Source organism: Bufo bufo, chromosome 10 (genome assembly GCF_905171765.1).
Source record: "Bufo bufo chromosome 10, aBufBuf1.1, whole genome shotgun sequence".
In the NCBI taxonomy this organism is placed as follows: Eukaryota; Metazoa; Chordata; class Amphibia; order Anura; family Bufonidae; genus Bufo; species Bufo bufo.
Window position 1 is genome coordinate 139814460 of NC_053398.1, and position 16272 is coordinate 139830731.

Below are 16272 nucleotides of genomic sequence, written 5' to 3' on the forward strand. Positions count from 1 at the left end.
CCAAAAAACGTTCCGGTCCGGAACTGAAGACATCCTGATGCATCCTGAACGAATTTCTCTCCATTCAGAATGCATTAGGATAAAACTGATCAGGATTCTTCCGGCATAGAGCCCCGACGACGGAACTCTATGCCGGAAGACAAGAACGCAAGTGTGAAAGAGCCCTTAAAACGGGTTCTCTCACTTCAGCAAGTGTTATTAGGCACTTACTAATGTATTGGGATTCTCCATATTGCTTCCTTTGCTGGCTTCATTCATTTTTTCCGTCGCATTATACACTGCTCGTTTCCATGGTTACGGCCACCGTGCAATCCAACAGTGGTGGTCGTGCTTGCACAATATAGTAAAAAGCACCTGACTACCTGCGCTCCCAGGGTCCCGGCCGTCAGAGGGGCCAGCGCTTTTTCTTATAGTGTGCAAGTACGGCCACCACTGTTGGATTGCACGATGGTTGTAACCATGGAAACGAGCCGTGTATAATGTGATAGAAAAATGAATCCAGGCAATATGGAGAATCACAGTACATTAGTAAGTGCATTGTATTCACTGAACTGCTGACCGCAATTTCTAAGTGTCCTCATACCTAGGGTGATGGTCCTGTGGGAGGCATGACTGAGAAATGATCCCTCTGGTGCTGTGAACACAGGGGCCCGGGGTAGTAATGAGGTGTATGTGAGGTCCCATTAAAGATTTACCGGTAAGGCAATCTGTCAGTTTTACTGTAGGCCCCCTCCCCTATTGTTACTCTGCTGTGTGCATTATTACTTCTCTACAGCATCCCTGCATTATCCCTGTGCTCTGACATCACTATATTATTCCTTTATTGTACCTCATGTGCACAATCTATACAATGTGGTGTATTTTATGCCTGTACCGGGACATCACTGTGTGCACTGTCCTTGTAGTGTGACATCACTGTGTGCACTGTCCTTGTATAGTGACATCACTGTGTGCACTGTCCTTGTATGGTGACATCACTGTGTGCACTGTCCTTGTATGGTGACATCACTGTGTGCACTGTCCTTGTATGGTGACATCACTGTGTGCACTGTCCTTGTATGGTGACATCACTGCGTGCACTGTCCTTGTATGGTGACATCACTGCGTGCACTGTCCTTGTATGGTGACATCACTGCGTGCACTGTCCTTGTATGGTGACATCACTGTGTGCGTGCACTGTCCCTGTATGGTGACATCACTGTGTGCGTGCACTGTCCCTGTATGGTGACATCACTGTGTGCGTGCACTGTCCCTGTATGGTGACATCACTGTGTGCGTGCACTGTCCCTGTATGGTGACATCACTGTGTGCGTGCACTGTCCCTGTATGGTGACATCACTGTGTGCGTGCACTGTCCCTGTATGGTGACATCACTGTGTGCGTGCACTGTCCCTGTATGGTGACATCACTGTGTGCGTGCACTGTCCCTGTATGGTGACATCACTGTGTGCGTGCACTGTCCCTGTATTGTGACATCACTGTGTGCGTGCACTGTCCCTGTATTGTGACATCACTGTGTGCGTGCACTGTCCCTGTATTGTGACATCACTGTGTGCGTGCACTGTCCCTGTATTGTGACATCACTGTGTGCGTGCACTGTCCCTGTATTGTGACATCACTGTGTGCGTGCACTGTCCCTGTATTGTGACATCACTGTGTGCGTGCACTGTCCCTGTATTGTGACATCACTGTGTGCGTGCACTGTCCCTGTATTGTGACATCACTGTGTGCGTGCACTGTCCCTGTATTGTGACATCACTGTGTGCGTGCACTGTCCCTGTATTGTGACATCACTGTGTGCGTGCACTGTCCCTGTATTGTGACATCACTGTGTGCGTGCACTGTCCCTGTATTGTGACATCACTGTGTGCGTGCACTGTCCCTGTATTGTGACATCACTGTGTGCGTGCACTGTCCCTGTATTGTGACATCACTGTGTGCGTGCACTGTCCCTGTATTGTGACATCACTGTGTGCGTGCACTGTCCCTGTATTGTGACATCACTGTGTGCGTGCACTGTCCCTGTATTGTGACATCACTGTGTGCGTGCACTGTCCCTGTATTGTGACATCACTGTGTGCGTGCACTGTCCCTGTATTGTGACATCACTGTGTGCGTGCACTGTCCCTGTATTGTGACATCACTGTGTGCGTGCACTGTCCCTGTATTGTGACATCACTGTGTGCGTGCACTGTCCCTGTATTGTGACATCACTGTGTGCGTGCACTGTCCCTGTATTGTGACATCACTGTGTGCGTGCACTGTCCCTGTATTGTGACATCACTGTGCGCGTGCACTGTCCCTGTATTGTGACATCACTGTGTGCGTGCACTGTCCCTGTATTGTGACATCACTGTGTGCGTGCACTGTCCCTGTATTGTGACATCACTGTGTGCGTGCACTGTCCCTGTATTGTGACATCACTGTGTGCGTGCACTGTCCCTGTATTGTGACATCACTGTGTGCGTGCACTGTCCCTGTATTGTGACATCACTGTGTGCGTGCACTGTCCCTGTATTGTGACATCACTGTGTGCGTGCACTGTCCCTGTATTGTGACATCACTGTGTGCGTGCACTGTCCCTGTATTGTGACATCACTGTGTGCGTGCACTGTCCCTGTATTGTGACATCACTGTGTGCGTGCACTGTCCCTGTATTGTGACATCACTGTGTGCGTGCACTGTCCCTGTATTGTGACATCACTGTGTGCGTGCACTGTCCCTGTATTGTGACATCACTGTGTGCGTGCACTGTCCCTGTATTGTGACATCACTGTGTGCGTGCACTGTCCCTGTATTGTGACATCACTGTGTGCGTGCACTGTCCCTGTATTGTGACATCACTGTGTGCGTGCACTGTCCCTGTATTGTGACATCACTGTGTGCGTGCACTGTCCCTGTATTGTGACATCACTGTGTGCGTGCACTGTCCCTGTATTGTGACATCACTGTGTGCGTGCACTGTCCCTGTATTGTGACATCACTGTGTGCGTGCACTGTCCCTGTATTGTGACATCACTGTGTGCGTGCACTGTCCCTGTATTGTGACATCACTGTGCGCGTGCACTGTCCCTGTATTGTGACATCACTGTGCGCGTGCACTGTCCCTGTATTGTGACATCACTGTGCGCGTGCACTGTCCCTGTATTGTGACATCACTGTGCGCGTGCACTGTCCCTGTATTGTGACATCACTGTGCGCGTGCACTGTCCCTGTATTGTGACATCACTGTGCGCGTGCACTGTCCCTGTATTGTGACATCACTGTGCGCGTGCACTGTCCCTGTATTGTGACATCACTGTGCGCGTGCACTGTCCCTGTATTGTGACATCACTGTGCGCGTGCACTGTCCCTGTATTGTGACATCACTGTGCGCGTGCACTGTCCCTGTATTGTGACATCACTGTGCGCGTGCACTGTCCCTGTATTGTGACATCACTGTGTGCAAGCTTTTTTGAACTTGCAGATTGAAGTGGTCATGATAGAGTGGGCCCCTCTGCCAGGTTTAGCTGTGAGGCCCCATGGTTATTTGTTACACCCCTGAAAAAAAGGTTAATAATAACTTAAAATGCAGATTTATCTGCAGCAGCCAATCACTGGCCCCAGTGGTCTCATGTTGTGCTGCTTCTCTGCTGAGGCCCATGATTGGCTGCAGCGATCCCCTGTACAACAACTTGTTCCTACAGGGAGATGAGCAGAGACTGGCATAACGTGGCGGGCGATTTACCAGCATTCTCTGCTTTTAGTACATTTCCTTTTAAAACACTGGACAACCCCTTTAAGGAGGGTCTAACACATTTTGCTTTGTGCTTTTGACATCTAAACTTCATTGACTCCTGTTGACGTCACCATGGAAAGACCATGATGGACGGACTTTGCTGCTGGGTGCCCCTGAAAACCACCCAGTCTTCAGCCACATAAACCTCCGCCCCCTACAGTGCCATGTCTGCGGTATGTTCCCGTTGTGGTCTGACTGATGGAGAAGATTTCCAACGGTTGTGACGGATTGTGCTAAAATTATTTTGCTTCGACCATTAACCCTTATGCCTGTGGTCATCTGAGGATGCGTGAACACCTGCAGTAGTTCGCGGTTTTAACACGAGTTGGTGGATTTTGGATGCGAAAAACCGCAGTAATCTGCTCCAAGTGCTGTTCCATATAGCAAACAAAACGGTGTGCCGGCTTACCCAACTGATGTGACCCTTTTTCCAAATGAAGCCCCCCCCCTTCTCTGGCTGTTTTAACCCTCTTGGCAATGAGCTGCGGTTGACGGGTTGAGCTCCCGGCGCCTACAGCTGTCACTCCAGTCGAAACACATCATCGGCTCCACACCAAGTCACATGACGAAGAAGCGTGCGCGGTTTGTCAAGGAACTGCTTTGTTCGTGATTACGGGTCCCTTCATGCGAAATTTAATTTCTATGGGTCCGTGAAAACCACGGATGCCGTCCATTTTTGGCTTGCGGTTTTCACGGGTCTCTGCTAAGAAGATTCTGTAAACTAATTTTTCAGTTCGCACGGATCCAAAACGGAGGGGTCACGGATGGAACATGGACTGTGCCATCACGGACATGCCTCAGACACAGACCTAAGGCCTCTTTTACATGTCAGTGAATCTCAGACGTGTGGTCTCCACGAACCACTCGCGTCTCCATTGACTCTAATGTGTGCATTCACGCATCGGTGGTTTTCCACGGAAGCGTGCGCTATTTTTGTTCCCTCGTGCACATTACACTGGTCTTTGAAAGTCATAGACACAACACGGATGCCATCCGTGGTTTTCACGGACCATTGGTAGCCTAGCAGTGTCCGTGGAATACGGAAGACACGGGGACCAAACACTGATTCTTCTCCGAGGGACCATCTTGTCACTGATGTCACCATGGACACGGATGTGTGAAAGAGGTCCGACTCTGGGGATACATGGTGACTTTGGTCTCAACATACATCCGTGGATTTCGTGGCATAATTAAAATAAATGGGATCCCATTGTGACCGGCTAGTTGCCGCCAACACGATAGTCGCAAGAAATCCAAACTTGCTGGTCGCAACGTAACTATTCCCTTTCATACTGCTGCCACGTACGGTACCGTCCATGTGCCCTCTGCCTGAACAGCTGGCCCTGGATGGGCACCAGCCCTCGTGGCGTGAACCAGATTCCTCTGTCAGGAGGTTGTCCGCCTCGTGTGCGTCTTTAGTGATTTCTAATCCGCCGCATGTTCCTCGCTTTCCATATTTCATGATCATTTTAAACAGTTTTGCAGCAGTAAATGGACCATTAAAGGGCATTTTAACCTGTTGGTCACAGTATGGCGCTCCTCTAATGCCAACCTCAGCGTGAGCTGCACTTTGTAACACAGTGGGCCGCTTCTAAATAGGCATTTCAACGTAATAATTGCAAAGGCCCCTCGCAGACGTTCCCGTGAAATTAGCAGGCTGCGTTCACAAACACTGAAAGTTCCGGAAGGAGGCGAGCAAGAAAAGAGTTATAAAAATAAGGATTGTTTCCGCGTATTCAGGACTTAAAGGGGTTAATACGCATCAAAATGTTTTGACACTTCCCAGTACTGTGTGTTTTTTTTCTCTTCATCCCTGCTTGCTGTCGGTGAATGAAATCGTACTCCTTTATGACCAGAGGCTGCAGACCCAAGAGGACGTTCACACGTGTCGGATTTGCCAGTGGATGTGGGGAAGATTTAGGCAGTCCGTCCCGAATTTCTCTTCAGAGGCGACAGGTGTGAACGGACCTCGTATCTGAGGGTTTGTTACATTTGTATCCGGTCTAGACAATCCCCTGAGCCACACAGGACTTCAGACTGATACATTGTAACGACTTATCAGGACAGGAGAAAGGTCTGTGCTGCAGAGGATCGTCAGTCCCATAGACTTGCACAGAGCGTGCATGCTTGACCCAGGCCCCCCCTGGCCCTTTTCAATCTTCTCGAGGGGGCTGTGTGAGGCTTGCCTTCTCTGATAGTGATGGAATATTGCATGGTTAGGATATCCCTATATGACAGGAGGAAGTAAGACCTCTGGGATCCCCACCAATCCTGTGATTGATGGGGACAGATTCAGCTGTGGCCTTCCCTACACCTGGCCGCGCACGGCCGTTTATTCTCCGGTCGCCAATCGATAACATACGCCAGCTGTATACTATCACTTTAAGAGATGGGAATACCCCGTATTTTTTTTATCTTTGAGAAATCCCTAATTACAGGATGGCAGTAAAGTGTGTGTGTGTGGGGGGGGCATGTACAGCGCCAGAGCGATGTTTGAACAGGACACCCGCTCGGGCCTGCAGCGGGCACCATAGCCGGCGGGTCTCTGCTGTTTCAAACAGCAGAGGCCCACGGCTAATGACCATGACCATCAATAATGTCAGAAGTGGTCATTACAGCCTTTAGAGGCCGCGATCAAGTGTGATCACAGCATCTAAAGCGTGAAAAATTAGGAAACGCACACTTCCGGGTTAATACCGGCATCCCCATGCAGGGACCGGGGATGCCGGTAATTCATTCTAATAGGCTGGGTCTCTGTAAAGAGACCCAGTGTATTAGAGCTGCAGTTCCTATGGTAGTATGGTAATATTGATTTTTATTTTATTATTTTTTTTTTTTAAAACACTCGTACTATTAAAAAAATTTTCCAATACGACGAATGGCTTAACAGAAAAAAACTATGAAAATAGCCGATTTGCCATTTTTTCATCGCTTCATCACTAAAAACTACAGATTGTCCCGCAATAAATGAGCCCCACACATTTTATTTTTACAGCATTTACACATATAAAACCTATACATACGTGGTATCGTTGTAATCGTACTGACCCAGAGAATGAAGGTCAGTTTTTAGCGCAAAGGGAACGCTGTAGGGACAAAATCCGTGAAACGGTGGAGGAATTGCATATTTATTTTTTTCCCCTAATTCCACCTCTTCTGGAATTGACTACACTACATTGTATGCTTTATTAAATGGTGGCATTAGAAAGTGGCACTTGTCCCGCAAAAAACAAGCCCTTTATATGGATATGTGAACGAAAAAAAAGTTATGGCTCCAGGACGACGGGGAAGAAAAAATGAAATTGCAAAAATGAAAAAAAGCTCCGGTATCCAAAGGGTTAAATTTGAATGATCATCTAGGTAATAGTTGAAGGCACTGGGTCCTCGTCCGTTGGTTTATGGCCTGGGTACCCTTTCTGTTATCCTTCCAGATGCCAATTCTGTGCTGGAAAAAAGAAAAATATTTTTATTTTTTACATTTTTTTTTGGATGTGGGTTTTTCCAGACTCCTTTTTTACCGTGGTTTTCGGTGCAGTGTTGGCGAGGATTTTCATTCCTGCACGTTTTCGGTGGGGATGTTCTGCATGCGCATTCCATGCCAAAAATCGCGTACGCAGACTTGCCCTGAAAGTCCTTGAGGTTTAGATACTTTTCCGCGGCTCATCAATAATCCAGAATATCTGATAATCCGGCACCGGGTCTCGGTGTCTATTTTTAAGAGGACAATCCCTGAGCTTTCCTAGGAACAGGCAGAACCACTCAATAGGCACATTAAAATTTTTAACCACTTGATGTTTGAGGTCGACTCAAGGTCTTTTTTTTTTTTTTAAGAAATAATCTTTACTTTAAATTAGTTTGCAGACACAATGAAGAACATTGCAAAACTTTTTTCTCGTCCTCTAATTTTTTTAAATAATGTTTCTTCAAAGTGCAGCTTCCTGAAAACCGAGTGAAGGCGCGGGAGGCTGGCCGGTCGCAGTTGCACATTGTTACCGGCAATTAACTTGATGGCAATTAGCAGAATTTCTCCCATGATATGTTTCCGAGAGAGCAGGGGGTGAAGCGGTGCTCCCAGCTATTTCACCGCGTCTTCGGCGACTTGTTATCTTGAATGTTCTTTGTTTTTGTTTTTTTATGTTTTTATTTTTTTTATTTTTTTTGCTGTTGGTTAAAAAGGTTTTCTTTTACCCCAAAAAAAAAAAAGAAAAGGATTTTAAATGCTACTCCCCTTTTTTAGTCGTCCAGCGATCCAACATAGATGCTCCGTTGGTGCTCTCTAGACCCACACGCGCCCACTGTGCAGCCAATCGGTGAGCTCTGCGGTCACTTGGCGTACTACAGGCATCGCCGCTCGGCACTGGGAGCCACTGCTGAGTCCAGAATGCATGTGTCCAGCTATCCTTCTGTTCAGAACACATGCACGCTGACACCGGCTGACCTGTTCCATGTGCACTTGGCAGCTGAAGGCGTCTGTGTTGGTCCCATGTTCATATGTGCCCGCATTACTGAGAAAAAGGATGTTTTAATATATGCAAATGAGCCTCTAGGAGCAACGGGGGCGTTACCATTACACCTAGACGTTCTTCTCTCTATGTAACTGTTGCGCCCTCTGCACTTTGATTGACAGGACCAGGCAGGGAAACGTCATAACAAGTGCAGAGGGCGCAACAGTTACATAGAGAGAAGAACGTCTAGGTGTAATGGTAACGCCCCCGTTGCTCCTAGAGGCTCATTTGCATATATTAAAACATAATTTTTCTCAGCGATGCGGGCACACGTGAACATGGGAGCAACACAGATGCCTTCAGCTGCCAAGAGCACATGGAACAGGTCATGGGTACAAAACTGCTGACAGATGCCCTTTAAATTATCCCCCCCTCCTCCCAGCCTTTATTACAAATACTATAAATTCAGTAAAAGCCGAGCGCAGCCTTTTGACCTTCCCTTCAATTGGTTTCTTCAGCCTGCAAACGCTGTGCACCAAGAGTAGCAGTTAGGCCCCTTTCACACGAGCGAGTTTTCCGCGAGGGTGCAATGCGTGATGAGAACGCGTTGCGCCCGCACGGAATCCGAATCCATTAATTTCAATGGGTCTGTGCACATGAGCGTTGGTTTTCTTTCACGCATCACTTGTGCGTTGCGTGAAAATCGCAGCATGTTCTATATTCTGCGTTTTTCACGCAACGCTGGCCCCATGGAAGTGAATGGGGCTGCGTGAAAAACGCAAGCATCCGCAAGCAAGTGCGATTTTCACGGATGGTTGCTAAGGCCCCTTTTCACACTTGCGTTGTTGGATTCCGGCAGGCAGTTCCGTTGCCGGAAATGCCTGCCTGATTCGGAAATCCGTATGCAAACGGATTGCATTTGTTTCCGGATCCGTCTGACAAATGCATTGAAATACCGGATCCGTCTCTCCGGTGTCATCTGAAAAAACACCGGAGTGCACGTGCAGACCTAATCCGTTAATGCGGTAATTTTAATGCTGGAACCGGCATTCCGTCCATTTTACGGAATTTGGCCGGAGAAAATACTGTAGCATGCTGCGGTATTTTCTCCGGCCAAATTCCGTAAAATGGACGGAACTGGCCTCTTTATTGAGGGCTACCCGCCCGTATTTATGCAGGTCCCCACAATGCATCATGGTCTCCTCCTCTCTGCCTTGGAGACACCCGAAGTGCAATTCAATTATCTCCCAGGACAAAGGGAGATCACCAATACACATGTGGGAACAATAGGAGAGGAATCGCCACCCGAATACACGGAAGTGGATCCGTTACAGGAAGAAATCCTGATTGCTCTCCATTCAGAATGCATTAGGACCAAACTGATCCGTTTTTTGCCCCCAGTATTGAGCCCTTATGACGGAACTCCAATACCGGAAAAATTTTAACGCTAGTGTGAAAGTACCCTAAGAGATGTTGTTTGTAAACATTCAGTTTTTTTATCACGCGCGTGAAAAACGCATCAAAGCGCATTGCACCTGCGTGGAAAAAACTGAACGCGATCGCAAACAAAACTGAATGCACTTGCTTGCGAGTTCGCGCAGTTTTCACTGAATGCCTCTGCAACGCATCCGGACCTAATCCGGACACGCTCGTCTGCAAGGAGCCTAAAGTGCGGTACAATGGGAGCAGGTTCTACCCCCTCCTCTCAAAAAAGCTTCGTCCGGAACAACATGTGAAATCTTTTTTTCTACCTCGCCCCCAGCGTTTCGTGTTTACTGCGGGCTAAATCTGCTGTGTCTGAGGTCAGTGTGGTGCACGTAAAGCTATGAGGAAACGCGATACGCGCTGTATCTGTGCACAATAGACGACTACAGTCGGCATACGGGTAGTGGTTGTTTTTGTTTTGTTTGTTTTCCATTTACGCTACTGAACGCTCCTAATCTCCCTCCCGTATTGTTCCCTATCCATTAACATTCGGGAAAATGGCTTTTTTTTACGTTTCCCTTTATCTCCTTTCAGAACGCAGCCTCTTGATTTGAAAGCACCCCAAGGTGCACACAATTAAATCTTTTCAGATATAATTGAGGCCAGGCATATATGAAATGGAAAGTTTTTATTTATTTTTTTATTTTTATTTTTCTCCTCTCGATGTGGAAATCTAAACTCCTTCCTAAGAGGCTGATAAACGGGCGGGGGAGGGGGAAGGTGCATGATTTTACGGTATACCAATGAAAAATCCATTTCGTGGACGGTTCTTTCAATTAAATGTATTGGTGGAAATTATACTCGTTAATATTCATGAGGTCTAATTAGCATGCATTGAATTGATGACACGGCTGCTCCTTCTGTGCTTGCGAGGTGAACACAACCCGTCCCTTCTCCTGACATGTCCATGTCCTACTGCTGGGCCCCGTACCCCCTCAAGCCCTCCTGAAATGAACAGAGCCGCTGGTTGAGTATGCGTGTGGCGGCTCCATTAATCTTTATGGTAATTCTGGTGATAGGCGAGCGCTGTACTCGGCTATCTCTAGAATTGCCATAGAAATGAATGGACTGGCCGCTGGGGGGCTGCAGGGGGTCTCGTGGTTGGTGGGGGTCCCAATGGTAGGACCCCCACTGATCTAATAGTTATGCCCTATTCTGTGGATAGGAGATAACTTCAAACAACCGTAATACCCCTTTAAATATTCACGGCCCATCCCCTGCGGGGAGCTGCAAAAATGCCATGTTACTGACAGACGTGACCGGCTGCGGCATCTTCAAACAGCGGATCGCTGGGGGTCATCAGTTTAGATTCCAGGAAAACCCTTTTGACAGGATCAACCCTGTTAGACCAGTCATACAGTGTGGTAGGATTGATCCTGCTGATTTAAAATAGAACGTGTATGGTGAGAAAAAAAAAAAAAGTTTTATTCTATATGCAAATTAGGGCCCACACCAAGGGGAGGACGCCAGCCCCTCAGTGCACCTCGGATGTTTTCTCAGGAGCTGAGGTGCACGAAGGGTGCCGCGTGCTAATCCCCCCCCCCCCCCGGTGTTTTCAAAAACGCTAGTGTGAAAGTAGCCTTATGTGTCCGCCGCCTCTTCATTCAGCTCACTGGGACCGCGGGAGATAGAAGAAAGCTGTCCTCCATACAGGTGCCTGCTACACCGTCCTCCATTCAATCCAGAGAATGAGGGACCACTGTTTTTGTGATTGGTGGTGGCCATAGTGATCAGATGCTTATTGCCTATCCTGTGGCTACGGGAATCATTCTTCTCTTCTGGGAAAAACCTTGACCCTGAACTTCCTGTCCGGATTTATAATACTACTTTTAGAACTTGGTGCCCGCGTTGGCCCCATCAGTTGACCGGGTGGGGTGATTTTTAAAAAAAATTTTTTTCCCGGCTTGAGCACCTGCAGATAAACGTGAAAACTTGTAATAAATTGGAGTCGATTCGACGCGTTTTTGAATATATATAATTTTTTTTTTGCCTGTGTTCCTCTAGGAGATGAATGGGATCCTGAAGAGCATGCTATCCGAGTGGTTCTCCATAGGCTTCCTTAACCTGGAGAGAATAACCTGGCAGTCGCCCTGTGAGGTCCTGCAGAAGATTAGCGAGTAAGTGCACTTAAGGTAACCCCTTTCGGAATAACCCCCCCCCGGGGCTCATTGTTAGAGGCAGCCATGGTCGCTTCAGGGGAAACGTAGCATTACACGATGGCCATTGGGATGAAAGACCATCCATGTAATTCAAGGACGGCCAGACACTCCATCAAAGAGCTGTCTGTTCTGGCTCATGAGGGGGGGAGGGTTCCAAGCAGGGACAACCATCTATGATGTCCACCTGCCCTACTAGGTCATCTGGACAGAACATCGAGTCCTCCACCAAACAGCACCCAGCCTATAATGGGAGTCCCCAGTTGACATAGATCCTTGAGTTGCCTTCGAGATGATCAAAATGTCCTCTGTTTTGGGAAACTATATATCCACCATCCATAGCAGTACTGACTGGTGTAGTAGATGCCGATCAGGATTTTCCAAAAGCTAGATGTGATGGAGGACATATTGGTTGTCACCCAACTCTTTCTGAGCCAGATAGATCTATCAAAATTGATTAGCACTTTCTAATTGGGGGAAGTTCTGACTGGTTGGAGAAGGCCCTTTATCTGGTGGCAGTGTTGTCACCTGTCTGTGGTATTGCAGCTCAGACCCATTTTACTTCAGTGAGGTGCAATACCAGACACAACCCATGGACAGGTGTGGCGCTGTTCTTTAGAAGAACGCAGCCATGTTTTAAGTCGCATCCATACCAGCGATGATCTTGGCCTCTTAAGACCCTGCCTTGGTTTAAAATTTGTCGGCTGGTTTCTGGGATTAACCTTTTAAAGGGGAAGGCATGTATGTTGGTTAGTGGTGGAATAATGGCTGTCTGTGCAGGTATGAGGCCGTGCATCCTGTCAGGAACTGGACAGACATGAAGCGCAGAGTCGGCCCTTACAGGAGATGCTTCACCTTCACCCATAACGCAATGCCCGGGGAGCCCCTTATCGTCTTACATGTGGCACTGATGCAGAGCATTTTGGGTAATATTCAGGTGAGCTTTTGTCCTGCTGGTTGGATATTTGCTCTTGTTCTGTATGACCAGGCGGGCGCTTCTATGGTGGGCATCTAGTAGATACCATACTGGCCCTTTGCTAGTGGGTACGATCCCCCCCAGAGGGTAGCCGTGATCAGGACATGCAGTTTTGCTGTTAACAGGATTTTCCCCCCAACAAAAAAACTTTTTAATGAGTTTTCTGGGAGTACAATATTGATGACCTATCCTCAGGATAGTTCATCAGTATTAAATTGGTGCGGAGTCCAGCTCCTCGCACCCCTGCCGATCAGCTTTTTGAAAGGGTCTCAATGCTTGGATAAGCCCTTCGGCCTTCTTGCAACATAGCAAACACAGCGCCATGCGTTGCATAGTGGCAGTGCTTGGCATTGCACTTGAATGGAACTGAACTGCCAAAAAGCAATGTGACCGATGGACGCGCTTCAGGATAGGTCATCGGTATCACTTCAATGGGGCTGAGCTGCGCCTAGGCCATGTGACCGATGAACGTGTTGCCACTGGCCTAGAAAAAGCGGAGAGAAGGCCGCGGCACTACTGCGTGTCTGGCAGCCTTCTCAAACAGCTGATCGGCGGGGGTCCCGGTTGTCGGACCCCCATCGATCAGATACTGATGACCTATCGAGAGGATAGGTCATCAGTATTAGGCCTCATACACACGGCCGTTGTTCTGGTCCGCGTCCGAGCTGCAGTTTTGGCGGCTCGGGTGCGGACCTGTTCACTTCAATGGGGCCGCAAAAGATGCGGATAGCGCTCCGTGTGCTGTCCGCATCCGAAAAAAATTATCCTTGTGCTCATAGCACAGAGACATATGAGTGGTCAGTGAAGCTTCTTAACAATGCTGGACCACATACTCCCCTTTATTAAGGGGGGGGGGGGGGGGGGGTCGGCTTTATAGATATGGCCAGGGCCAATCTAATGTGAGGACGCGACCAATTGTGTTGAGTTGGCCATAACGGTCAAACAAGCGCCTATGGGAAGTTTTGAGAACCTATGAGTGTGCCTGCTGGGAGTTGTAGTTCTTACAGCAGCTGGAGTTGCTGGAGCTTGCCGACCCCCTGCTGCTCGTTATAAATAGATGCATTCACTAGGTTTATTTCTGGAAAGCATTTGCCGTCAGAAATCGATGCGGTAACGAAGGGGTTTGATTGCCTAAAATAAAGCCGCAGCGCCGCCAGCAATTACGCCTGCAGGGGGGGGGGGCCCCGCGCAGAGCAAACGCCACTCAAGTTCCTGATTTAATAAGAAGCCTTTTGAAAAATAATGAAAGGGAAGTGCGGCTAATTCGCCAAGCCGTTGACTTCACCCCTGGAAGTTGGAGCGAGTCAGGTGTGAGCCGACTGCGCGGTGCCCGCTGCGATGACGCCACCCAGGGAAATTACCGCCGAGTGAAAGTGTTTTATGATGATAGAGGTCACGAACCTCCGCGGAGAGATCAGAAGGGAGAAAAACGTAATGGTGTCCCTGCTATGTCTGTAATTGCCCAAAAAAAATAGTAAACGCCATTGCCCCCGGGCGAGGAGGAACCCATTAAATGTGCATATGCCTGGGCAATTAGTGAGTGGGGATAAATTGCCCAAATAATGAAGCGTTTTGGGGTTGTCAGTGTACAGGAGTTGCCGTGACTAATGGATAATGAGCTCATTTGCATCACAAGGCGTACTTCCGCAAGCATAGGGTTATCTGACGTACATGACTAGATTATTAAAGGGCCGTTCCAGTGACTGCTGTAATGAGCTTGAACGATACAGCGAACCTCCGTGCCTTATATAAAAGAGAGAAATTCTGAAAATAGCGCTGCGGACCCGCTTTTTTTTCAATGCTGTTAATCCCTCTCAGGGGAGAGCACGCGTGTTCTCTTCTCCCTCTCCTGGGCGGAGCTTTGTCCTGTGCTCTTTGTCGCCACCTACTGACCGATGCTGATTGTTTTATTCTAGGTATACTGCATTGTAAATTGTCTGTATTTTTTTCCTCTGTTGCACAGGCGATCGTGAAAGAGATCCCTCCGTCCGAGGTCGAAGATGGAAATAAGATCAAGTCGGCCATCTTCTACTCCATTAGCTCCACGCAGCAAGGTCTTCAGGGCGTGGAGCTGGGCAACTATCTCATCAAGAGAGTAGTGAAGGAATTGCAGGTTGGTAAAGTCTATAGGGCACGTTAATGACAGAAGGGCATCCCTGGGGGTTCACTGGTCCTGGGGTTTCACTGGTCCTGGGGTTTCACTGGTCCTGGGGGTTCACTGGTCCTGGGGGTTCACTGGTCCTGGGGGTTCACTGGTCCTGGGGGTTCACTGGTCCTGGGGGTTCACTGGTCCTGGGGGTTCACTGGTCCTGGGGGTTCACTGGTCCTGGGGGTTCACTGGTCCTGGGGGTTTACTGGTCCCCTTGTATATTTGGTGCTAGTGATTAGTGTTCGCCATGAATTGCTTATCTAACATCAGGGCGTCCAGTCTTCCCTAAACATATCTAAAAAGTTCTGCAACTTCCTAATGTACCTCGTGTTTGAATTTATCACCGTTTTTGATATCTCTGCTTGCTGTCAGCGACTGGTCCCATTAAAAGGGTTATTCCCATTGCTAGGATATGCCATCACTTTATGATCATTGGGTATCTGACCTCTGGGACCCCCACCTATCCTGAGAATGAAGGGGCTTCAGCTGATTTAAAAGGGGTTGGCACAGGAACCCCATCCATGGCCAACCCGAGGCTCTCCAGCTGTTGCAAAACGACATCTCCCAGCATGCCCACGCTGCCTACAGCAGGGCAAAGTGGGAGTTGTAGTTTTACAACAGCTGGAGAGCCGCAGGTTGGCCACCCCCTGGGCTAGGCGATGAAAAGTTGATCGCTGCAGCTCCACACCCCACCAGTCACACAAATCGGGATCTTGGAGTCCACTGTGGGAATGGAAGAGAGGGGGCGCGCATGGGAGACCACTGCTTCATTCACTTCCTGCGAGCCCCTTTGAAGTGAATGGAACGGTGGATCTGTTTGAACTGGGGGCGTTTTTGTGGCTGGGGGTCCCAGTGGCATACATCCAAGGGTCATACATTTGTCACCTATGTGGTGAATAATGTTGTTTGTGGGTTAACCCCTTTAATGCTGGATCCCCTTTGCAGTTTTTGTCTGCACAGCAGGACGCCAGGCACGTTTTGGGGGGAGGGTTGCAGAGGTCAGACCGCCACTGATGAAGGCATGGCATATCCGAGAAATTAAAACCCTTTTTTTTGAGTGGTGAATACGCTGCAGATTTTTCATGATTTGCATGTGTAAAATCCGCAGCGTTTGCAGGATCAGGGAAGAGCGGGTACTTCCCGTATCAAAATCCACCGCAGGTTAATTTATGATGTAGATTTCTGTAATGTAGAGGATGAAATCTGCAGCAAATCTCCAGCTTTTTTTTTTGCAATGGATTCCGCAACTAATGGTTCAGATGTCGCTGCTGCGGAAAAGCCAC

The 16272-nt window shown here is 48.5% G+C and overlaps 1 protein-coding gene across 1 annotated transcript in view; it reads left to right on the top strand.

The window, feature by feature from the left end:
* MLYCD (malonyl-CoA decarboxylase) overlaps positions 1 to 16272 on the top strand; it is a 45629-nt gene that overhangs the window by 8485 nt on the left and 20872 nt on the right. Inside the window, exons 2-4 of the mRNA XM_040409646.1 lie at positions 11713 to 11825; positions 12645 to 12801; positions 14804 to 14953. Coding sequence (XP_040265580.1) covers positions 11713 to 11825; positions 12645 to 12801; positions 14804 to 14953 — 420 coding nt within the window. The remainder of the gene's footprint in view (positions 1 to 11712; positions 11826 to 12644; positions 12802 to 14803; positions 14954 to 16272) is intronic.